Source organism: Sphaeramia orbicularis, chromosome 18, assembly GCF_902148855.1.
Source record: "Sphaeramia orbicularis chromosome 18, fSphaOr1.1, whole genome shotgun sequence".
Taxonomy (NCBI): Eukaryota; Metazoa; Chordata; class Actinopteri; order Kurtiformes; family Apogonidae; genus Sphaeramia; species Sphaeramia orbicularis.
Window position 1 is genome coordinate 6382620 of NC_043974.1, and position 26675 is coordinate 6409294.

The 26675-nt window shown below is 38.3% G+C and overlaps 1 protein-coding gene across 6 annotated transcripts in view; it reads left to right on the forward strand.

Annotated features, from left to right (window-relative positions):
- Positions 1 to 3171: 3171 nt before the first annotated feature.
- tec (tec protein tyrosine kinase) overlaps positions 3172 to 26675 on the forward strand; it is a 128829-nt gene continuing 105325 nt past the window's right edge. For 3 of the 6 annotated variants that reach the window (XM_030162037.1, XM_030162041.1, XM_030162042.1), the window contains exons 1-3: positions 3172 to 3278; positions 23765 to 23968; positions 25557 to 25661. In XM_030162037.1, the coding sequence (XP_030017897.1) occupies positions 23831 to 23968; positions 25557 to 25661 (243 nt within the window). In that variant the 5' untranslated portion in view covers positions 3172 to 3278; positions 23765 to 23830. Of the gene's footprint in view, positions 3279 to 15857; positions 15879 to 19050; positions 19211 to 23764; positions 23969 to 25556; positions 25662 to 26675 lie in introns of those variants that run through there. The other 3 variants (XM_030162039.1, XM_030162038.1, XM_030162043.1) reach the window with 3 other exon arrangements.

Below are 26675 nucleotides of genomic sequence, written 5' to 3' on the forward strand. Positions count from 1 at the left end.
CCAACAGCTGTCCACATCCAGTTAGGTTGAGCACTTCAAGGTCCAAGCTTCATGGAGGAGAATAACCAACTCCACTCACGTCTTCTTCACCTCAACATCTTATGCAGACCTCAAGCATCATGTTGAAAACCTGTGGCAGATAGATACTCTTCCCTTCAAAAATGAGAATCAAATTATACGATCCAAACAAGAGAAACCAAGGTCAGAGGCAGCAGAGAGTGTAGATGAGAAAGAGGAGTTGGTTACATCTACTGCGCTTCCTGAAGAAATTCCACCCATCCCTGAAAACCAATTCCTCATGAGGAGAAGCCTCCAGTCTGTCCAGAAGGTACAAGAGAAACCTAAAAAGGATCTGAGAAATAAAGACGAAAGGCAAAGAGAAGGCACTGGATTACCTTATAATTTTCAGTCAACATATCAAAGAAGACTGATGATGACACAATCTGAAAAAGAAAGAAAAAGCAGGGGTCAAAAAAAGCAGGCAATATTGGACTCCCTCATCTTCTTGTTCAAGGTCCCGAGACTGCTTTTGGTGCAATGAAACTCCTCCTCACTAGCGTCAGGAGATGCAGCGACGGAGGTTGAGAGCCGTCACTCGAGAACACTGGATTAAGGATGATAGAGGTGTTATGAATGACCACAAGGATGAGGCTACAAGAAGAAAGAGGTGGTCCTTCAAGACAAAGTGCAAACACTCGGCTGAAGGTAAAAGACAAGAAAACAAAGTCTCACAGATCCAGAACCTATACCTGCAGGCACGGAGTAAAGGGTAATCAAATGTATCTGTACATTTGATGGGGCGGCTGTTAAAAACTCCACTTCCCTGTTGGGGAGGGGCAGGACCTCAACTCACCTCACCTATCCAACCCTTTAAGATGAAGGATCAGGCCTAGCCCATCCTCTTTTCCCTTAGTTTGACGGGGAGGATGCGGCCTGATGAAGAAACAAAGACTTAAATGCATAGACTGGATAGATGCATATCTGAACTAAAATCATCTCATCCATGTCATCCTATCCATGTCATCACCTGAACCATTCCACTTGTAATAATTCTGCCACAAGAGAAAATAAAAGCATAAATGGAATCCCTGACCAGCTTCATATCTAACCATATGCCAATGCAGAAGTTTTAATTATTCCAACACAAATCAGCCCTTCAATATCAGCCTTCATAGTTTTTACAGTCATTATAATGTTAAAAATGCCATTTACACTTACGTTTGTATACAATTTGAAGAAAATATACTCATGCAGTAAAAAAATATTAAAAATAGAACCGGTTCTATCCCAGAGCAAAAATTTTGTGCACAACATCTTGAAACATATATGAAGACATGGTAAAAATGTCAAAATTTTCATTAACTGGCCACATGGTAATTTGGGTGCTTAAATAAAGAGTATTTTTGTGAAAAACTGAAATCGACCCATTTTATTCATTGCCTCACAGCAACACTTTTCATTGAAATGTAGTCTTTTTGCAGTATATTGTTGCATCTTGACGATAAGAATCCATGCAAAAAAAAAAAAATTAGTTCTCTACATTCATCCATTATGGCACAGTGCAAGCCTGACGAGAGAGGACATTTTGAAGAATTAGCCTTTTCGCCTGATTTCCAGGCCTCATGGACCAAACATGAAGGCACCTACAATTATTTTGATGCAAAATATGGTCTTTTCAGGGGGATTTCACCCCAGACAGTAAGTTTCAGCAGTGTGGCTTGAATACCTAGGGAGATATAGCTCCTTAAAGTTGGCCGAAAAGCAAATTTGCAAAATAAAAAACAAAAAAAAAAAAAAAAACAAAAAAAAACCCATTAATTTTCAAAGGGCTGTATCTCCTAAACTATTACAGATATGACATTAAAATTTTGGATGTGCTTGTTTATCTGGTAGGTGAACAAGTGTGATTTTTTTCAGAATTTTCAGAGGGGGTCATGTGGGAACCATTGGTTGAATTGCCATGGAATGACCCCTTAGCTTCCATCTCCTGCAAAAAGTAATCCAGTTGGACAAATATTGGCAAAGATACCATATGTTTCAATGAGTTATGGATAAAATGGGGAAATTAATACTGAAGATTGCATAATTACCTGTTACATAACTTGACATGAAACTAAAATGTCACATGCTTTGGGTGTTAACAGGCCAGAACTTTTGATATGAACATTTCACTTTTATTTGCAGTGATATTTTGTGACTGACCAAGATAAGAAATGTTTGTGTCTAAGGATTGATATGAATATTTGTTTCTCAAAAATATTTCAGTACTTGATGCTCGAAGTCAGATGTTATCACCCTGACATTCCTTGCCAAGAAGGAGGGTTTAAGGACAGGGGATACCTGGGACATTGATCCATTTGCTTCACCGACTGTTTACTAAATGATTACTTGACTGTTTGCCTATTTTCATTTTATTTATTTTTTTATTTTTTTATTTTTTCAATTCAACAATTTCTGTAAAACCCTGTGAGGTGACTTTGTTGGGATATTAGGCTCTATAAAATAAAATTGAACTGAATGCTGTGGGTGTTAGTCGCAAACTTGTGGTGCCTAACTGCCTAGCAGTTAACCCACTGCGCAACTTGACATGCCTAAGTATCAAAAGGTTTAACCCTTCTCTTTTCCATCCATCTATGAATAATCTATCTATCTATCTATGATAGACAGGGTGCTTTTTTTAAATTGGTGAAACAAATTAATCGATTCAGAATCAATTCACAACAGATGAACAAACAGAAAGAATCAAGTTAGTTCAAAGAATTGGACTTTCCATCACTAAAAAATATGTGTACATCCAAACGAATACTGCTGATTAGAAAATGTTATTCTCAAGTTGTGGCATTACAGCAACACTGTACTTTAGATGTATTGATACAATTACTTTGGAATTATTGTAATATTATATTATAATAATTATAGTAGGTTATCTTTGCAATTAACTGCAACATCTTTTTACATTTAAATAACCATGTTTCCTGAAACAAGTTGGATAACATTTTTTAATTAATTCCAACATTTTATTTCTTAGAGTGTGCCTCTATTGTTTTGTGGCAGATTGTGAATAAATTCCACTCAACTATCTGTGGCTGTAGTCAAATGATCCCACGCACCACTTACCTGTCACACACAAACTCTGCGGCTTCTGCAGTGAACCAGGAAGTGTGTGTGTGAGTTCGAGTCTGTGTGTCCGCCTCTGTTCATTTCCTTAACTTCTCTGATTCTAAACGACGAGACAGTAATGCACAGTAGCGATAAAAACTGGAACATGACGGCGACAGGTAAGCCACTTTCTATCTACGGTGCTTATCCAAGTTTGCGTGAATTAATTGCAGCTGGCCAAAATGTGCGGTTTTAAAAACTCGAAAATTGTTAAAGTACTGTTGTACTGACGGCAACACAATCCTCATTAAAATAATATTAAAGCAGTAGAAGAGCAACGAATTTTGGGTGCTAACGTGACTTAATGCGGCGTATGAATGTTTCAAAGAAAATAAAATTATCATACAAAGCCACCATATTTATCACAGAATGTTGTACTAACAACTTGATTAATGAGGTTATTACGTTTACTCATGTTACATAAACAATGACGAAGCTGAAAGACCTGGGAACAAATGGTTAGGGGTCGGGAAGGGGCATTTCGGCTGTTGTCTAGTTCCTGCTGCTGCGTTCACGGGCTGTCTGAAAAATTAGTTCGTATTTTAATTAGTAGTGTCATTATAGTGTCATTATAAACACTAGAATAGAGCGTTGCCGTCCAACATTTGAGCCCTGGCTTAGCTGCACGAACTTAACTTCCCATGTATTCCTAGTTCTACATGTTTATCCAGTGTTTGTATCACTAACTACCAATGTGTCCATACTTTTGGACTGTTGGAGATGGCCGACAGTAAACCTACCATTTGGAGAAACGTAGTTGGGTCAAGTTATCCTGAAAAAGTAGCTTCAACAACTGAAAAACTGATAAAATTCACAGAAATTAGCAATATAACATTAAAAAAAAATTCCACGTGGATTAAACCAATTAAAATTCCATGTATGACGCCTTATATTTGTGTTTGACATTTTTGTTGATTACTTCTTCCACAAATAGTAGGAATCAGTGTATTTAGGTTATTAACCCTTTCATGCATAGTGCTCACTGCTGTGGACAGCTATTCTACAACTGTTCTCTTGTATATCCACAGGTTTTGTTGTTTTCGCCTATACAGTGGATGATCATGCATCATCCCATACTCTGCAATTCATACTATTACCTCAACTTTGCTGTTCTTGAGAAACCTGATCTGCAGTAACATGTTTTAGTGTAAATCATTTGGTAATTGTTATTGGACTGTAATCAACAGTTTTCTTAAACAAAAAGGGTATTTTGTAGCATATTATCTCCATGAAGTGAGTAACAACTACACTGTAAGACTATACTATAAGTTGAGTTTACTTTAAAAATTTGAGGAAACCGGTTGCCTTGAAAAAATTTAAGTAATGAGAAATGAAAACTTGAGTGTATTAAACGCTTGATTTGAAAGGAATTGCTATTTTATTTTATAACACACGAAATGCCAAGTTAATTTAACTTAAAATTTGTTGCCGTGTCAATTGCTTTGTATAATCATTAGTAGGCCTGTAATGGTACACAAAATTTTCGGTTTGGTACATTTTTGGTTTTGAAAGCCCCGGTTTGGGTTTTTTTGTTTCGGTACGGGAAGAAAGAAAACCCCTCAAAATGTCTTTAATGCATTTATTATGAATTTTTGAACATTTTCCCCCAATTTTTGGAAACGATAGAATATAGAAAAAACAGAAATAATATAAATCTGCTGCTATAAATCAAATAGAAAATAAAATAAATAAAATATTACTACATGCATTTTAAACGTTAGTATTGCACTTTCCCGTTAAAGGTAGTTTTGAACAAACAACGAAAATCAAATCACAGTGCTGTCTGTTCACATTCTACATAAAAATAACAACCAAAAAATTCCACATGAAGTGCAACATTAACAAGAGGGCAAACTGGTATTCCTTTTTCTTTTTCTCAATGTACTGTGCCATTTCGGTACAGCTGTGTACTGAACCGAACAGGTGCGTATCGAAATGGCTCAGTTCGGTATGTGTACCATTACAGGCCTAATCGTTAGACTTAATATCATCAGTTCATTGTACTCAATTCCAAGTTGATTTAAATTTAAATCTTTTGCAATATAATTTTTTTTGTATAATATTTGTGTATTTATGGCACTAAATTCCAAGTCCATTTAATTCAAAATCACAAGCAGTATTAATTTCAATAAACAAAAAAACAACTACCAAAATGACATTCTTTTTCTTTTTTCTTTTGCTGTAGAAGTTTTAACTTCAAACTACAACATGAAAGTCATGGAACACAGTGTCTTGGCTATATAACCAGATGTTTTCAACCTTTCTCTCTATGAGAGAGCATTTGTCTGTCTAGTGAATGAATGCTTTGCCCTACTCAAAACTCAGGTTGGAAGCTTTAACAAACAACCTTAAATCACTAGCTCCTGAGAACATATTTCACTGGCCCAGTATGTTTGCTACTGGTGTAGTGCGTCTCTGGACAGGTCTGTCAAGGTATTATATGGGGGTGCGTTCCGTTCGTGATGCACACATAAGTGGGTTACTCATGGGTTGGGTTGGGGTGGGTCAAATAATTCTACAAAAGCCCCGTGGATTGAAAAAAAAAAAACAGACTCGCGCAGTGAAATTTATAGATGCTTTACAAATTCTTGTGAGCCTCCCGCTGTTGTGCAGCTAATTTTCTTTTTCCCTACCTTCGGAAACTTTAATTTTATGGGGCAGGACGTTTGCCCCCCCCAGAACTGGGCCCAGTGTTTAAATCCAATCCGATCTTCTAAATAATGCCAGATCAGATCGGGACATCCCTAGTTTTAATGTTTCTTTGCTTCAACAATTTAACGCATGGTGTCCAGCTGAGTGGACATTTTCTCCATGAAAAATAGGTTCATTAAAAAAAATTCAGTTGCATTGTTTTTTTCATGCCTAAACAGTAATAAAAACAATCAGGAAAAAAATCTTGACTAAGGTTCTTATAATTCATGCATGAAAGGGTTAAACAGGTAGTAAACACATTGTAACCAATGACCTGCTGTGTGCCAAATAGTAAGACATGTGAAGAGTAATTCAATCATAACAGGTTACAGCTTCATTACAAAAAAAAAAGACATCTTGTGGTGGTGGAAGAGCTCTTGAGAAACCTTTCCTCATGACTCATTTCTATCTGTACCCGCACACATTTAACTGTCAAAAATGCAATGAATGAAATGAAGATGAAAAAATGAAGTATTTGATTTTGTGATGGATTGTTCACTGCCAACTATTTGGTTTATTTTTGTCATTTAGGCAAAATATCAAACATACTGTATGCATGCGGATTTGATACGAAAAACTTAATGGTCCTAGGAATAAAAAGGGGCTGCAGACCTAAAGGAAAATTTAGATTTAGGTCTAAACACATGGCAATTTATAGACCAGATAGTAAGTCAAAAGATAATGACAGATTTATCATGAATGACAGTAATTACACGTCCTGAAGTGAAGAAGACAAACCTAACACCCAGATCTTTGTTGTTTAATGAAGTGCTCTCTTCAAATTGCATTCACTTTCTTACTCTTTGAAAAATGGAAAAGAAAAAGGAAAATGGAAAACACAGGATATAAAGACATAAACACATAGAGTAAATCATAGGCTCAATGAAGCAGTGAGTTTATTAACAATGAGTTTTAAATTTGGTGGTGATGATTCAGACCTGATTCCAGGAATTTATGTATTATTAGTAAAGGAGGATGAGATTATCGTGTGTGGGGGAAAAGCTGCTTTATTACTGTATGTGATGTAAAAGCTATCTTTATTACAACAGCTGAGGATTCACATAATTTTTCTATGAAGGATCTGACTGTTATCTGTAATAGAAACAGTACAACTTCTGCCTGCATTAGACCTCAAGGTTTGTACTGCTTGATGTGACATTTACAGCTTAAATCAGTTGCTACAGTAGAGTAAGTGAAACTTTATTTGTGTTGCACCTGTCGTACAAGATTGTCCAGTTCAAAGGTCTTCACAGATGATTGATAAGACAATAAGTCATAACAAACAGTAGCAGATGGATATAAAATACAGTAAAAATACAGCTGTTGAGGTACCATTGACACATCCAGTCATGTCACTATAACAAACCTTTTGAATGATGTTTATTACCATTACCTGGCTTTCATTTAACAACCTTATTTAAAGACTTTCTACACTGAGCTTGTGAATTTTAGATATGATTAAACAAGCTTTGTTATCATGGAAGTGCATTGCATTCACAAATGAAATGAAGTATGCATCGCACCTTGTAATTTTCAACACCCAATCTTATCGTGATTCCATAATTAGGAGGAAAACCTCTCTCTATATGATCTACAGACTGTTTTTTTTACACTGAAGAAATAAGACATAAGGAAGGCCCTTTTCTACGGCAGGAACTTTTGCTGGAACTTTGAGCATTACGTAGAACACTTAAAAACCCCGGTGTGTTTTCACCTAAATTACCCGGTAAAAACCCTGTTCCTCTCACTCACACACGTGCTCCCTGTGCTCCCATGACCGACCAGCGAAGCACCAACGACAACGGCGATGTCACTGGTACCAGTGATAGCTATTGGTACTGGCAATGGCACTGGGAATGAAGTAGCAGACAGTTGGCCTTCTCAACCCCATTAGTAAATGATTACTAGAAGCATTATTAAAGGCTTACTAATATATAAATAATGTGTTAATTAATGCTGAGTAGTGCATACATAATGATGACTAATTACATTGTTTTACTTTTATTAATGCTTAATAATTTATTAACTAACTTTGAGTTGTTAACATTAATTAACGGCCTATTAATACATGAACTAATATGCTACCTAATGTTAAGTAATGCATAATAATGAGTGTTGATACGATATGAGTGTCGATATACTATTAAACAGTTAATTAATGCTTAATAATGCACTAACTAACATTAATTAAGGGACCCTTCTTGTAAAGTATTACCAGAAATTCCAACCAAATTTTTGTCTGTTTAATTTACAAAGCATCAAAGTATAAGTGGAGTATGAGTACTTTTTAAAGTAATATGCAAGTAGAATTAAATGCAGGTATTTGAGTAAATCTGTATGGGCGCACCCTTAGGGATAGGGTGAGGAGCTCAGTCACCAGGGAGGAGCTCGGAGTAGAGCCGCTGCTCCGCCGCGTCGAGAGGGGCCAGCTGAGGTGGCTCGGGCATCTGTTTCGGATGCCTCCTGGACGCCTCCCTGGGGAGGTGTTCCAGGCATGTTCCACCGGGAGGAGACCTCGGGGAAGACCCAGGACACGTTGGAGAGACTATGTCTCTCGGCTGGCCTGGGAACGCCTCGGGATCCCCCCGGAAGAGCTGGAGGAGGTGTCTGGGGAGAGGGAAGTCTGGGCATCCCTGCTTAGACTGTTACCCCCGCGACCCGGCCCCGGATAAGCGGAAGAGAATGGATGGATGGATGGATGTATGACTTTAGCATTTAAACTGGACTATATTTAGAAAACAATAGAAATGAAAAAAGGACCATCCAACACACTTAGGGCTGGATGTGATTTAGTTTAATGACTGAGAAGTTGAAAATACATGTTCTACCATTTTTAAATAAAAATGATATGTAATGGTTAACTTTACCTAAAATGTATTCCAGATGGATTAAGTGATTCAACAACCAGCAAAACGTTAAAACAAAACCGCCCACTTAAAGTACAGGGTGGGGAAGCAAAATTTACAATGAACATTTAGTTGGTTTTTCTCAGCAGGCACTACGCCAGTTGTTTTGAAACCAAACATATATTGATGTCATAATCATACCTAACACTATTATCCATACCTTTTCAGAAACTTTTGCCCATATGAGTAATCAGGAAAGCCAACGTCAAAGAGTGTGTGATTTGCCGAATGCACTCGTCACACCAAAGGAGATTTCAAAAATAGGTGGAGTGTCCATAAAGACTGTTTATAATGTAAAGAAGAGAATGACTATGAGCAAAACTATTACGACAAAGTCTGGAAGATACTATTAAAGAAGAATGGGAGAAGTTGTCACCCGAATATTTGAGGAACACTTGCACAAGTTTCAGGAAGCGTGTGAAGGCAGTTATTGAGAAAGAAGGAGGACACATAGAATAAAAACATTTTCTATTATGTCAATTTTCTTGTGGCAAATAAATTCTCATGACTTTCAATAAACTAATTGGTCATACACTGTCTTTCAATCCCTGCCTCAAAATATTGTAAATTTTGCTTCCCCACCCTGTACTGTGTCATTTTATGGTGCTTGAGCTTAAGGCTCAGTCACAAATGCTATTATGAATGCCATGCGAACGATTTATGGACCACTTCATACAACCTTCTCAAGGCGGACTGATAAGAATGAAGAGTTTGTAGACCATTCCTAAGTTCGTAGCCAGGTGAATGATTTTGTGCAAGATTTTCTATGAGCGCTACGAAATCCCCTTTAGTAGGGTGCCCTAATGAATGCCTTAGAAACAACCTAAGAACAACCCATGGCGTTCATGGATCAGGAGGCCATTCCTGAACCCTATGTTCCTGTGATGGCTGCAAGTAGATCACAAGAACACATTATGTTGTTAGAAGGGGCCCCTTCACACGAACTGACACACAGACCGTACATTTGTACGGTGTTCTCAAGGTGGACGTAAGGTATTCCTAATAGGCAGTAGTACGTCATTTGTGGCATTCTTAGTGGGGGTTGTATACAAATTGTCAAGATGGAGTAAATGATTGGACTCAAACGCACAGTACTGAAGGGAAAGGGTTTTATTAACAGAAAAATAAACATGAAGAAACACCACAAAACCTGGAGAGAGATAATGCAGAATCCACAGGGTCATGCACTCAAAAAATGTACTCTTTGGATGAATTTAAACAAAACATGGAAAGAATTTCCACATGATTAAATTTTTTACATTACACATTAAACATTTCATTTGGTCCAACTAAAGGTACCTAGGTTGGTTTAACTTGATTTACCTAGGCCCATTCAACTTGTTTGCAAGGGCTGGATCCAACTTAATTTACTCAGGTTGGGTTAACAATTTAATAAGATTGATCCAACTGTTGTGTATTAAGTTGCTCCGACTTTAGTTTATCGAGTTGGCCCAACAAAATTGCTTAATGTTTAAAGAAAGACATTTAATCATGTGGAAATTCTTTCCATGATATAATTAAGGCAATTCTAAGTACTACATTTGAATTTATACTCAAAAAGGATACTTCCACAATGTCTACAGTCTACTTGGTCACAAGTGTGTAAACGTACCACGAGACAAAGAGATGTTGTCACAAACTGTATTTAAATTGTAAAGGCAGTACAGTTGCACACTTTTAATGAAATGAAACAATTAAGAAAACAAAAATTCAGCACTGTTCCCCCTAAATCAGTTGTCTTTAACTGGTGGATCGAAAAGTGTGTGGTACAAAAAAACAAAACAAAAACAGGTAACAGGTTCACATTGTTTTAAATGTTTAAAGTTTTAAAGTTTACTTTGCTAGTGAACTTAGAACACCTTAACAAAAGAAAGGAAAACAAAAGGGTTTTCCCTCAGGTGAGCAAAACTTCTCAACGGGAAAGAGCTGTTTTAAGGGCCTGAACTTTTGCAAGATAGGCTGTTCCCATCAAGCTCTAGGATTATTTTCTGCAGAGTTTCAAACGTATATTTTAGTTCTGGGGAGTAACTCAGATTCAGAGAATACACAAAGGCAAGCAGGATGGCCAATGCAAAAGGTACATTCTGCAACTCACTGAGGATTGTCACCCCCTCCAAAATGATTCCAACATCCTCTGGGGCATCACTGGGCTCTGCACCGTTGTGTTGAATGACATGGATGCCGTAGACGGTCTCTGCCATGGCTGCCTGACTGTTTTCATCATCCGCCTATGACAAAACAAATAAAAAGAGATTTTTTAAACTGGTGTTCATTACATCCCTTCTCGTGAAATGTATTTTTTAACCTTTACTGTAAAACAGATGAAATTAGTACATATCAAATCATCAAAACAATTTATGACCAGCTGATATTACATTTCCTAGGTCTTTAAAAGCCTATCTCTTACAAATTTTAAAGCTGATAACCCACAAGGAATCCCTATTGATTCTTAAAATGATCATTTCCTTACTAAAGATAAAGGTAAATTACTATACCTTGTATTCTTTCACCAGCTTTTCTGGATCTTCGTTAAGGTAGACACACAGTCCCTTAAGGATGCATTCTCGTCTGGCATCAATCCCATTGTTCTGCAGATCAGAGAATAAAAACAGACACACATACATTTGAAACACAATTTAAATAAACCAGTAGAATGGGTTTCGCACATCAAATGAAATATAATTTTTATTTTACTGAAAAGTATACTGAAAGCCATTTTTGGAAGAAGATTTGCTATTTTAAAGTATACCTTCAGGATTTTTGAACCTGGGCTGTATTTGGGATTGGCCGGCAGTGCAACTGAATGATAGGAACCAAAATAAGGCCAATTGGCGCTGTATTCACTAAGTTTAATTTTTGCTTGAAAGCTGAAGTAAGTCTGAACGGGGATGTGCAGGCAATTTCTGGTTGTGTAAAAAGTATGCCAAAAAAATTACTTGTTTTGTTACTAACAGGCTCGGATTGTTATAATAAGTGTCACGGAGACGATCTGTACCACTTTATTTATGTGATGTCGCTTTGTGCCCCTGTTTACATCCTGTTACAAGTCTGTGTTAGGGGTGAATGTGTGGAGCTGCGGCTGCCACCAAGAGAAACTTGGTGACAGCCGCAGCTCCAGAGCAAACACTTTTACTGGCATACTTCTAACACAAACAGAAATTGCCCGCACATCCCCGTTCAAACTTATTTTAGCTTTCAAGCAAAAATTAAACTTAGTGAATACAGCACCGATCAGCCTGATTTTGGTTCCTATCATTCAGTTGCACTGCCGGCCAATCCTAAATACAGCCCAGGTTCAAAAATCCTTAAGTTATCCTTGAACCAGATAATGACTTTTTCCCATGAAAACCTACTGAAGATAGACTTTCTGAGAAAAAAAACACCATAAGGCTACATCCCCCTCACAGAGATGAACTTTAATAATTGTTTACATATATGATGTTTACATATATGTTTATAGAAAGAAACTTGAACAAAACTCTACTGCCTGGTTGAAAAGTTTCTGTTATGTTTACATGGTTATCATACCTGGGTCATGGTTACCATGATTTTCTTGAGCCTTCTTCCGATAATTCCACCTTTCTTGCTATATGCTTTCATCAGGTTTGCAGACAGAACATCCAGCTGGGAGAAAAACTTAGACTGCAGATGGACAGTTGTGATTCTTTTGAATTCTGCACACACCTGTGAATACAAAGAAATAAAGCAAAGGTACACAAAAATCAAATTTCACTCAGCAGTTCACACATGCAAATGCATAAGCCATGTATTAGTCTATTAGTTTCCTGCATACAAACACAGAGTGCTGTTGCTGGTCTTCAGCAAATCATTTTTTCATGAGCCATTTTATTTCATGTGGTCCAAACCGTGCAGTCTTTAAGTATTCATTGTATACTAGATACTCCAACAAAACAGAGGATGTTGCTTCACTTACCTCACGCACATGGAAGAGTGCTGGCCACCTTGTTTTGAAATCGGCTATCATGGGTGCATCTTGAACTACCTCATGCCTTCTGAAGACAAAGGTCTTGTCCATCATCATTGCCACCTTATCCTCATTGTTTCTTTTCCTTACCTCTGAGAGGAGTGCCACTCTTAACATTTCCAGGGTCTCCTTCGTTTCACCTGATAGATAAGCTGGGCAGTAATTCACTTCTGCTTTTTTTGGCTTCTTCACACCATAGGCAGGACTGCATCTGCCACCAGGTTTGTTTGTTAAAGCATTCACTGAAACTTCTGGACATCCAAGCCGCCTCAGCTTTGTCCGGTAGTTACCTAGTTTATACTTCAAGCTTGTCTTCCAACCGCCATATCCAGTGACAGAACCTGGCTCTTTCAAACATTGATGTGCTGTTACAAGATATTCGGCTACTTCCTCAAACTCACAGTCAGAGGGGTAGACTTTGTACTGAATGATGGTTTCAGTTAAGCCATCAAGGATGGAAGCTTTAAGTTTAGTGTCAGGGTTAAGTAACGTTCCCATTTCTTTGAAAGCCGCATTGGCCCTTTCCAGCTGTAGTTCAGCATCGTAAGAGAACCTCGGCACCTGGAAGACCATGGGAAATGCAGAAGATCTTAAGGAGGTGGATTCAGGAGAAGACAGTATGTCTGTATCACATGAGGTACAAGATGAAAGGGACAAGGAGTCATCTGTAGAGTGGGAGGTGGCAACAGATGAATGGGCCAAGGGGGCAGATCCACAAGTCAAGGCAGGAGAGGGCATGGCAAATGAATCAAAGATTACCTTAATAGTGCTTTTGTCTTGGATATCAGACACTGAGGTCAAATTGGTGAATTCATTATCAAACTCGGCATCCATGAATTGAAGACGGAACTCCCCCTCTACACCACACTGCTTCTTTATGTGTTGTGTAAGTTCACTGACAGACTCTGGTATCCCATCTGGAAGGATCAATCTCTGGGAATTGTTTTCTCCCAGAATGATTCTCAGCTTCACTGTGGCAGGGACAACCATTTCACAACTGTGAATGAGGAAAGAAGAGTAAATGTTAAAAGTAGACAGAGCAGGACACAAGAAGCATTAAAAATTGAATTTGAAATTGAAGCATTTAAAATTGAATCTGAAGACTACCACATCTTATATCCAGAGTTCTCAACATTTTGTAACTACTGGTCCAGCTCTGATTGTTTACAAGTTTTATGTGACTTTATTTGCAACATTTGCAAGTTTTTATGACTTCATTTGCAAGTTTTTGTGACTTTTTTGTCACTGTATGTATTTTGCAACATTTTTTGTGACTTTGTTTTGATGTGCAACACTTTTTGCTTTTTTATTAAAATGTAAAATCACACAGCATCACTCTGTCAAGCTATTTCTATGTTTTTTGGCCTTCTTTTCCATTACATTTTTAGCATTTGAAGCATCTGAGGCCTACTCAGTGGCCCTCTGTGGCCTACTGGTGGGCTGCAGACCAGTGGTTGAGAATAGCTGCCTTATATGATTATGTATCTTTTTAAAGTCACCATTCTCAGTGATCCCACAAAATAGTCTGCCAAAGGGTAGTCATCAGCCAGTTCATTAAGCTCAATCAAAACAGTTTCTCTGGCTGGACATGGACTCAGCTCAAAGGCTCTGAAGTGTTCCCTGTACCACCCAGAAAGCCTTCTCACCATGAAACACAGTCTCTCCTGTACAACACAAATCTGAAGAATCTCTCCAAAATCAGGCAGTCCACTTGTAGACCCATAAACCACAATCATGCCATTTCTGAATGTTACACCTTTGCTTGACACACATTTAGTAAGGTGAACGTTAGTTGTGCCGGGGAATTTCTGGTCAATAGTCTGTGCTATTTCTTGTTTCAAAACATCCACAGGAACTGTTGAGACATTTGTGATCTCAAGACCAGTTCTTTCAAAACTGGATGAACTGAGGTGATATGACATCATTAGCTGATGCTTAATGGCTAGCGAGAGGGGCATGTTTTTAAAGCAGTTGGTGTGGCGAATGACCTGCTTAAAAAAACTATGCTTTGCCTCAAATCGCAGGGTCCAGTGTCTCACAAGAGGACCAAAAGTCCTGATCAGTTGGGGATAGTGCTCCAAATAATGAAATTTTGGTAGCAGTGTCACATCAGGAAAGAGTTCTTGATATTTGTGTCTGTGCTCTGAAATTTTGCCTTCAAGATAAGCAATGGACTCATCTGTATGCATCGGAGCAACCACAAGCTCGACAATGTCTTTTAAGTCCAACAATATTTGCCATGCCATTTCACCATGAGGCACCAAATGCCCAATTATGAATGGGAGTAGTCTTAGTAGGGCCCAATTTTCATGGGCGTTCCCACCTATTGTTTTTCTTGTTGAAAATGTATGTGGGATCACATGAGGCTTGTTTGTCCTGTCTCCCCACTTGTAGGGGAAATGCAGGATGGATTTGTTTAGGGTTTCAAGATCGAAATATTTCTTCGATATCAGCAGTGACAAACAACGTGCAAGCTCTACTGGCAGTATGCCCTCAAAAACGTCATGCATGACATCCGGAGGAAATCCTGTATGAACACTGAAGCGGGCAAGCATCTTACTGATAACACAATGACTTTTACCCCCAAAACAGCTTGTACCATTCGTCTGAGCTGACTGCACATGAGAATCATGAAGTTCTTTTGTCCTGAGATTGAACAACCCTGACTTCACCTCTTTTGTTTGGATGTCTGTTTTTGTTCCTGTGCAAAATCGGCAGATATATCCACCAGAAAAGCTCTCATTAAAACCAGCTATGCCGTGAGCACCCAAGTTATCTGCCACAACAACCTGAATCGTTCCTTTAAGACATCTGCCAAGCAATGGAACAAAAACTCCATCTTGCTCCATTGTTTTAACATCTTGGAGAAGAGGATATAAGAGCCTGTCATAACCATACTTGTTCACATCATCAGTTTTACACAAGATTGCCAAATTAATTGACAACAGTGATGAATGGGAGCCTGGTGGCAAATTACCCAAAGTCCAGTAGATTCCACAAAGTTTATGATTCCTGCGAGAAGTACCCAGAGGATTGCAAACCTCAAAATCATCCACATATAAACTTACCAAAATTCTCAACTCATTCCCTGACAGAAAACTGTTTTCCTGGAAGTGTGAACCATCCTGAGAAAATTTGTAAGTATATTGCTCACCGGTTGCCTTATTACTGTGCTGCGCTCTATGGTTTTCAACTACTTTATCTACAACATCTCTCCTGTCTAAGAGCTGGTGCAAGGACTTCAGTATAGGCACATACTGAAAACTTCTTTTTTCGTTGGAATCAAGAATGTACTCGATGGGTCCTACCACATTAAAGCTTTCCTTATAACACTGGTTGTGGAGATGGCATGTGCTAAGGGGGCCGCCCTTCCCTATGGCTGTGAGCAAGGGGTTAGATGTGTTGAGAGCATTAGCTACCTCTGTTATCACAGACTTAGTGCAGTTCTTCTAAGAATTCATCAATTTTTTTGCCTGGCACATGTGCAAAATGCTCCAACTTGAGCAATGCAGCAGCAAAATTTTGCTTAATTACTTCAGGCAAGTTCTTAGGTACACTCACATCACAACTTGAACATCCACTGTCTGCTTCAACAGCACTGTCACCTTGATTGTGTGCATCTTCCTCAGGATCATCAGATGACTCTTGTGAAACCTGAGAGGTTGTAACTACTCCTATCTTGAAATCTTTCAATGTATGTGGGTTGTGTTTTCTGTTCTTGTGTGAGTGAAAGGTTCCATATATATTTGTTTGAAAACAGCAACCCACAAACATGCAAGTAACAGTTTCATTACTTTTCAGATGAGTTTCAATGTGTGTGAAATAATCCCTCTCTGTAGGAAGATCACGGCAAGCACACAAATGACAACTGAATGTTGACAGTTCCAGTAACTCCTGAGAATTTTCTTTAGGATGGACTCTACTTAAATAAATGTACAAAGCATTCCATGTCTTAAAAGTACATGGGCAGTTAGTGTGTAGGCAGGGGTAGCGTTGCCTATGACGGTGCTGTAGTCTAATATGTTTTATTAGCGTATATCTACTAGATAAAGAGACACTGCATTCCTTACACCTCCACATCCAGAGCAAACTATACTTGCTACAGCCAGACACAAAAAAAATAAATAAATAAATAAATAAAAAAAATAGGGAACTAGGATGATTTAACCTGTAGTCACTGATGCAGTTGGACTTCAGACTTCAGGTGCAGTTGGACAGAACACTTGCAGGCGGACAGCAGAGTAGAAGTTGGCAGTAACCAATGGCTGTGATAAATAGAACAGACAGATGAATTAGTATCAGTGAATGGAAAACATTATTATATCATTATCAAATTAATCTGCTAGTTGTATATAATTGAGCCTTTAATTGTATTTTTTCTTATACCAATAACCATTTATTTTTTGTATGTTGATTTATGTCAAGTCCTCTATCACTTTAATTGCCATTAAAATAAATACAGGAAATAAATGAATCCATCTCTACCTATCAATTTAAAGTAATATTTTTACCAAGCAAATACTGATGACTAAACTTTGGCTTTACGAAGACTGCTAGTGAATTCTAAAAACTACACACGATATTTCAGAACAATAACCTTTACAACTTTCTCCTCCCTCTGTTCACCAATTTTATCCCCACCTCTTCCCTCCTTCTTATAGTCTGATGGTGACAGGAATTCTGTCTCTTTCTAGGGCGCCAGTTTGGCTCAGCTCACCAACAAGAGACAGCTCTTTTGGGCTCCCAAACGGCTTTTCATTTTACCGCTTGCTGCAGTGTTATTAGCAAAACAACGGAGTGCCTCGAAAGTTAAAACACACACATGAAAGCTGAACAACGCAACTGAGAAATTAAACTAGTTTAATTAGTAACGCTGTTAGTAATGAAACTTGCTGGTAACGACGTCACCGTCTCTAACGTCTCAGCCATGCAAATAGCGAATGGTCACCATTTTAACCGAAACATTAAACGTTACATTCGGTCGAACAACAAAACAAACGCGGACAAGCGTCGCTTAAGGTGATGGCACTTATGCATGGTATTCGTTTGCATTTTGATCCATTTTAAAGGCAGATGATAAATGATTCTTACCTGTTTATGTGCACGCTGGCTGGATTACTTCCCGCCGGTAGTGACTTCCCGCAGGTAGTCTCTTCTCGCGTTACCCACTACCTGATGATCCCGTGACGTGTTCTCGCGATATTGGCCATCATTTTCCCGGAAGCGCGTGAGAACTTGATAGTGTCATGTTACTTCGACACGGTTGAATCAAATAAAAGCTAAGCAGTTCTGTTTCAAGTAAATCCAGCATCATTTATTCACGTTCATTTTGTAAACATGAAATTGTATTGTACAAAATGTATGCTACAATTAAGTAAATTTAACAGCCAGCCTGTTTTTTGAGTGTGAGGGTCAGGGTGATGGAGAGAATGTGTGTGACGGACAGTTCGAGTTTTTAAACCTATTCCGTATTCTTGTGTATCTTTGATTTATTCTTATACCTTCTACTTCAAATTTCTTCATTTGATGCCTTATTATGACTCGTAATTTTTGTTATGTTTAACAGTGCAGGTCAATATTTCTCCACATATTCTACAGGAATGTGTGATTCAGCACCATGGACAGCATGATCCCAAACACATAAAACACAGGATGGGTCACAGCTTAATCATGATAGTTCATATATGGATGTTCCTCCAACTTCTACCTTATTACTTTATTCTGTTACTGATGGAAAAATAACCGGAGGGTAGTAATGAGTCAGGTCTCACATACCCCTTTTCCACCAAAAAAAACTTGGTGCTAGTTTGGTGTCGGTGCTAGAGCCAGTGCTTAAAGGTGGGGTGCAAGATGTTTTCCTGGAGCATTTTTTTTTACTATATTGCTTAAAAACCCCTTCACACCCTGATTACAACCAATTCATTACATGCTCCAACACAAAAATAAAATATGTAGTCACCTGTAGAACGGACTGGACTGAAAAAACACCATCCAATCATTTTAAGCACCTCATCGAAATGACTGAACGTGATATGTCTATCAAACTCAACTGCCATTTGTCCCTCCCCCCTCTCCACGTACCCCACTTTGTGCATGAATCATGCATTCTCAGAGGCTTGGAACACTTGTTCAGGAGCCAGAGCCAGAGCTTGGCTATATTAGCTATATTAGGATGTAAAGTTCACTGGCAAACAGTTTTGTCACTTACATAAATCACTAGGAAATGAAACATTAGCCAGATAGGTATGAATTGGGACTGTTCTGTAAGAGTGAAGGTGTTAGAGGAGACTGAATGAGGTATGCATGGACTGGGACCAGAGCCGCGGCCGTCGGAACTGGGGCCGTCGGAGCCGGGGCTGCCGGAGCCGAGTGAATTGTTGCTGTGCAGCGCTCGTGAACCCTGGAGAACAATGATTGCGCGTGCCAGTACTCTGGAGGTGTGGCTACGGGGGAATGTCTGAAGAAAGAGGTTTGGACTTTTGAATTGAGTATTTTCAAAATGTAGCTTGCTCGAACAGTTTGTCTAAGATCTCATACCCCACCTTTAACTGGTTCCAACCTGGTGCCTTTAAAGAACTAGTTTGCTTTTCCATAGGCCAAGACCAAAACCAAAAACCGAAAAACAAGAGAAAACAGTACCCATGTATTCATACTCAAACACCTTCTTCAGTTTTATACTGTGTATAGACCATCTCTTTAAACCTCTTTTTAAATTGGCTGTTTGGACATTCTTTGAGCTCCACCTTCAATCTGTTCCATACGTTTACTACACAAATCGAAACACAAAAACTTCTCCCTGTCGTTCTCACTTTAAAATTTTTTCAATTATGTTGTCCTCTTAATTCATAACCCCCTTCCCTTTCTATGAATAGTTTTTGAATATTTCCTAGTAGTAATTTGTTATTTCTTATTTCATATATCTGCCAATATATTGGTTATCAGCCAATACATCGGTTATTGGCCAATATATCGGATATCGGCTTTTTTTAGCCCCCAATGTCGGTAACGGCATCGGCCCCAAAAATCCCATATCGGTTGGGCTCTAAACCACATTCACTGTCACAGTATAGCCCAATATGGGGTAATTACCACTTTGTACCAGGTAGAGCAGATGCCGCATTTAAACTATGGAATTTAAGAGGAATCCAAAAGATCCAAGATTTATATCATTGAAATTCAAGTAACATAATATCTTGAAAAATTGAGGATTAGATTCAATCTTAATAAACAAAATTTCTTTTAATATCTGCATCTTAGAAAATTTATCAGATCAAACCAAAACAGTGCTCTCACTTAACCTAGTCATGAATCTTTCGAAAAGACTATGATAAAGGACAGTCTGAGAAATGGTATTATTTCAGATTTCTATAATTTTTTGACACCCTTTTCATCTGAAAACTCCCAAAACAGACTAAATGCTGGTGTAACAGGCCAAAGTACACCCCAGGCCGCACTATATCCGGATATAAAGTGGCCTGGGCCAAATTATACCCCCATGATATCAGTAGTGTTGAGTGATATTCACAAGCATTACTTAATTTTTCAACATTTTATTGTGATTCAGCTTCGTCAGGTAAGTTAAGTGAGAAAGCTGACTGACTTAAATGTGAAAACTCTGAATTACTTTCATTACTTCAACCAGAAAAACCTTAGTCAGTAAAAAATGTTAGACTTCCACAAAGATCAGATTATGACCACACTTCTCACTGAAGTTTACATATTACAATAAAAGCACATTGAAAATAAAACATTACCATGCAGTTGGAACATAAATTAATTTGACTGTTTGTGATATAATAAAAGTCATAATATCCTAAAACTTCAAGTTCTAAGACTAGCAAGTCCTCCCTACAATATGAATGTTCAACATTAAACACTGATAACAACATAGAATAGAATACAGTATGATACAATGTCTTTAATGTCATTGTAACAAGTACAATGAAATTGAAAGTGCCATCCAATCTGTGCATTATAATTTGTATTGCGCTTTCAATCAAAGTGCTGTACAGATATAAAATCAATCTCAATAAAACATAAAAACTAAAAACATTAACACAGTAAAAACAAATCAAGACATATAACACAGAGTAAACAAGTGGGCCTTGAGCTTTGCTTTAAAAACACCCACAGAGCATGCCTGCCTTATGTCCAGAGGAAGACTGTTCCAAAGTGTTGGTGCACAGAAAGAAAAGGCTCGCTCACCAACAGTCTTTTTCCTGATTTTAGGCACAGTCAGGGGGCCAGATCCTTGTGAGCGAAGAACACGAGAAGGTGCATACAGTCTAACCAGCTCCGTTAAGTAAGAAGGTGCCGCTCCATTTAAAATTTTATAAGTCAATAAAAGCACCTTAAAATCAGCACGAACCTGACATGGAAGCCAGTGAAGAGAGCCCAACACCGGGATAATGTGATCATATTTCCCAGCTCCAGTCAGAACCCAAGCTGCAGCATTTTGCACCATCTGCAGGACTCGGAAACTTTTTTTGGGTAATCCTGAGAGAAGAGCATTACAATAGTCCAAACGAGATGTTATGAAAGCGTGAATGAGGACTTCAGCATCTTTGTCACTCAGGATTGGCCTGATCTTAGCAATCCTTCGAAGATGAAAAAATGATATTCGAGTCACCTCCTTGATATGCTTATCAAAAGCAAGTGTCTGGTCAAATATGACACCAAGGTTTTTCATCTTGTCTCTGCCAAGAACAACACAGTCATCAAGAGACAAAGAAACATTATTGAATAAATTTTGCAACTTCTGGGGTCCAATGATCATCATTTCAATCTGTGCATCATATAAAAAACTAATTAATTAATTAAAAAACATCAAAATGATCACGTTTGTTTTCAAAAAAGGTCATGCACTCAGGTGGGGAGACTGATCTCATCAAACAGCGTTGTATGTCATGCCAGATTCTTATGGCATTTGGCATGCTATATGTACGCATTTTTGACCTTTCAGGTGTTATTCAGCATCATTTGATCATGTGTCAATTTATGCCGAGATCTCTGGTTCACATAATGGTAACTGCTAACTCTATCCCTAACTGTAACCGTAACCCTCAGTGCGTGGTATGTGACGCGTTGATTCAGGTTGGACAGGGGGCTAATAACGGCGTGAACATACACGCAGAAAGCTTATTATGCGTACAGACAACATGGCAATTAAAAGTGGTGTGTATATTTATGCGAGTCATGATATCACGTTGCAGGTGGGAGTGTTATGAAGTAGTGACGTCCTGATCAGGATTTTTTTGCTTCTGATCCGATCAGATTTTTTTTAGGATTAGTTTTGCTGATACCAAACCAATCTGATATGAATCTGATACGACTTTTTACAATGAAGTTTTTATTTAAATTTGGAGTCATTATTTATAGGCTATTATGCTATTATTTTACTTGAGATCACAGTTGGGCTGAATGTAGAACCTAACCTTAAGCCTAAACCTAAATGCTTTCCAGTTCCTCTAAGCCTCCTGCTGATGTGCAGCTAATTTTTCTTTTCCGTACCTTCAGGAACTTTAATTTGAGGGGGCAGCAGGATGTTTGTTTACCCCCCAGAACTGGGCCTGGATTGGCCCGATCTCGCGACTAAATCCAATCCAATCCAGTCTTCTAAAAAATGCCAGGTTGGCAGCCAATACCGATCTGTAGATCGGATTGGGACATCCCTGTTATGAAAGACTGTGTGTGCATGTATCTCTGACCTAGTGTAACAGGCCAAAGTATACCCCCGGTCCAGACTATACCCCCAATCCAGTATATACCCCCAGTCCAGACGATCATTTTGATAGTTTGGCCCAGGCTGGAGTATATCCCAGGGGATAAACTGTCCTAGGCCAAACTATACCCTTGGGATGTAAAATAGCCCAGGCCAGACTATATCCCTCCAGGCCAGAATATACCCCTCCAGGCCAGAATATGACCCTTCACCAATTCAGAGTTTTCAGATTTAAGTCAGTCAGCTTTCTCATTTAACTTACCTTACAAAGATGAACCCCAATAATAAGTAATACTTGTGTATATCACTCAACACTACTGATACCATGGGGTTTTAACCTTGCATTGGGGATATATTTTGGGATAAAAACTACTGTCTTAAGTAATGCTCTGTGAACCATGCAAGCATGACCAATATTGAATAATAATATGGACAGACAGTGTGTTTTGATTATTCTGTTCATTTATGTCATGAAGACAATGCACTCTTTTCTTCTTGGCTGCCGCTGTCTTAACTTTCCCACTTTCTGTTGTTCACTTAAATTTAAAACAAAATTCAAGGTGTTAGCCTATGTTTTGTTTTGGTTAAAATGTCTGAGAAGGACTGTTGATGCTTGTGTCTTGCAGTTTTTTTATTCTGCTGTTTACTGTACATTGTTAATGTTACAGTGAACGTTAGCACAAGCTGCTCATTGTTGAACAGCTGTGTGTCTGTGGTGTTCCTCCACTGTCAAAGTGATGTCCCGTCCTGACCTACTGCGTCATAGTTCAAATCTCAAGACTCAGTCATCACTAAATACTACTGGAAAAATAACACGCCTAAATCAAATCCTACAGAAACCCAAGGCGCAAGGAGGATTTTCAGCACCAAACTTTCATCAATACTTCATTGCAAATCAACTACAGTACATATTAAAATGAATTCACCCTCAACAGTCAGGCAGCCCATGGTTAGACATTAAACAGTCAGCATGTGACAACATCCCCATCTCAGACCGACCTTTCATTAGCCCTTCTATTAAATGCCACCCCTATTTTAAAACAATAACAATATCATCAGCTCTGACAGTCTGGTTGGAATTCTACATTTTTTCCCGATTCCATCAAATTTGTCAAGCTCATTCCTTAATTTAAAATTTGATATTTTATTTCTTTGTACACAATGTACTTGTTGTAATAGAGTCCCTACTTTTTTATATATTATAAGAGAGAAGCAATGTTTTTGATATTTGTTGTGCCGTATTTGTAAAATGTAAATAAAAATGTTGTGGATAGAAAATACAAAAAACATGGCCTTTTTCAGTTCTGCTCCAGTCTGCTGCATAGTGACATCATCCACTAATGGGTTGAGGCTGTGGCCTGGGCCAGGATGAGTGAAGAGCTGCAATTGGAGGAGATACTGATCAAGCGGTCGCAGCAGAAGAAGAGGACGTCACCGCTGAACTACAAGGAAAGACTGTTTGTCCTGACGACAAGCAGGCTGAGCTACTACGACGGAAAAGCAGAGGTATTTTTCATTTTCTGTCTGAAATATTGAAATATCAGGACTTCAAACATTCATACCACTTCAAAAGACAAAACATCATCATCTGACACCAGATAACTAAGGCTACGTTCCGACTGCAGGTAAGTATAGCCGAAATCCAATTTTTTTGTCCATATATGACCTGTATCCAATCTGTTAATTACAGTTTGAACAGCACAAAGCCGATTTTTTCAAATCCAACCAAGGCCACTTTCATATGTGGTCCTAAATCCGATAAGAATCTGATTTTGTAATGTAACTTCAATCTGAACAGCCAGGTTGCATTTATCCAACCTTTATGTCATTGAAATGTGCCACACGCCACAATGCTGTGTCCCAGGAGGAGGAGCCATGGGAAAACATATTTATTTCCGTAAACTCAGTGCATGCCTGTGCGGTCACATATTACGTCAGGACCTTCACTTCAGGGTTGCATTCGCATTCAGTTCATATTCAAAATTGATAGAAGTCGCACAAAAGCACACAAAAAATCAGGTTTCATCCGTATTGTGCATTTAAGGTGCTGGAGACTTTCGACCAATTTTTCATCAAATCTGTAAAACCTCAGTCATAGCTTAAGTATCACAAATCTGTAAGTCTTTCTGTGATTACTCACCTGAATCTCTTGCATTACGGTGAACGATTTCGAAGTGCCATCCACCGTAAACAAAACCCATGTGTTTACATTCAGACCGGAAGGTCACTCAGGCATCTTCAGAATTTTTTGTCATGACGTGCATTGTGGGAAACGGAGGCTCGCGCTGCCGCTGCCATGCAGGGGGCTGGGAGGTTCGCGCAGCGCGAGCCTCTCTTTCCCACAATGCATGTTGCAACAGAAAATTCCGAAGATGCTCAAGTGACCTCCCGGTCTGAATGTAAACACATGGGTTTTGTTTACGGTGGATGGCACTTCAAAATTGTTCACCGTAATGCAAGAGATTCAGATGAGTAATCACAAAAAGACTTACAGATTTGTGATACTTAAACTATGACTGAGGTTTTACAGATTTGATGAAAAATTGGTCAACAAAAGTCTCCAGCACCTTTAAGCCCCACTGTCTGAACGTAGCCTAATATGTTTAAGCAGTCAATTATGTTTTTTTATTTATTTATTTATTTATTTTTTTATATTATGTTGTTTCTTGCATGGCCTGTACCATATTTTTTATCTGCTGGACAGTATTTTCATTGAAATACATTTATTCTTAAGTTAAAAAGTTCAGTTTAATACATGCTCAGAATTTCAGGGAAGATATTTTTCAGAGTCAGGTGGCACAATTTAGCTCCTTCATTTTACAATGCATTGTTTCATTCGGTGTCACTCCCCATTCATGACGTAGGCTTACACACCGTTAAAGGGTGAGCTAGATTGAAATCTCTTACAAATTATAAGTAAACATTGAGATCATGAGATGGAAATTGGTGTTCTGAACAGTAGCAGATAAGCTATGCTTCCTTACAGATAACAATGAAACAAGATGTAATGTTTCTCTGTGTATCATCTGTTACAATGATTATCATACATTATTACTAAAACAAAAGGCCTTCGTTCTGTGGTTTCTGTCAACAGAAGAAGTTCAGGAGAGGCTCCATCGAGCTGAGTCGCATCAAATGTGTGGAGATTGTCAAGAATGGAGGAGGAATCATCCCCTGCCAAAATAAATACCCATTTCAGGTAGAAATTTGACTTGATTGGCAGTATATGTTACCACTGTATAATAAGTCTAATAAAAGTACAATTATGCATCTACTAGGGTTGGGAATCTTAGTTGTAAGGTCAATACGATACTCATCTCGATACAGCATCTCTGATCCAATATATTAAAGATACATGCGATGCGATACAATACAATACAAGTCACACCCAAATGACATAGAGCAATTAAGCACATATTGATTCAACACATTCATTCTGATAAAAAAAATAAGCAGTGCAATTCAATGAGCTTAATTATTTATTTATCTAGTAAGACCATGACTGATCACAAAGTGGCTTTTGTGCAATTTCAGAACACCGGCCTCACATACAGTCACATGAAAAAGTAAGGACTGTGTTTCCAAAGTCGTTTCTCTTCATGTTTCTCACGCTCAACTTCTTGCTCCCTTGCTGAATCAATTTGTAATGTAATGTATTTTTTAATGTAGGTAATACAGAAAAAGGTTCTGTCACTTTAAGAGACACCTGCGCAAGGTACTCTGGGATGCGCAGTTGGATATGTATGTCACTATTTAAGAAAGTATTTCCAGTAAGTACGGCAGTTTCAATGCAGTTGATATAGTAAAAAGTACACATTGTCATATGTCATCGCCTCCCTTCTATGTTTTGTAAGATTAAGACATAGACATTACAGTATTCATTGATGGCGCTGGCCACAGTCCATCCACAGAGCTCATACTGTAGTGTGCAGTGTACACATCCATGAATCCGCAGCGCATATTAGTGTGGCTCTGCAGAAAAGAAAACTTTACCCAAATATATAGTAACACTTTTAAATGCAAGTACAAATATATTCTATTGAACAGATCGAATTTCATCGACACAAACATTCAGTAATGAATGCAACGCAATATCATTCCAAACTTTTCATTCACTCACAGCTTCTCTACCAGTGCACTCGGATTGTGTATATCAGTATATTGATACATATCAGATAATCTTTCCATCCCTAGCGTCTACATATCAACATCT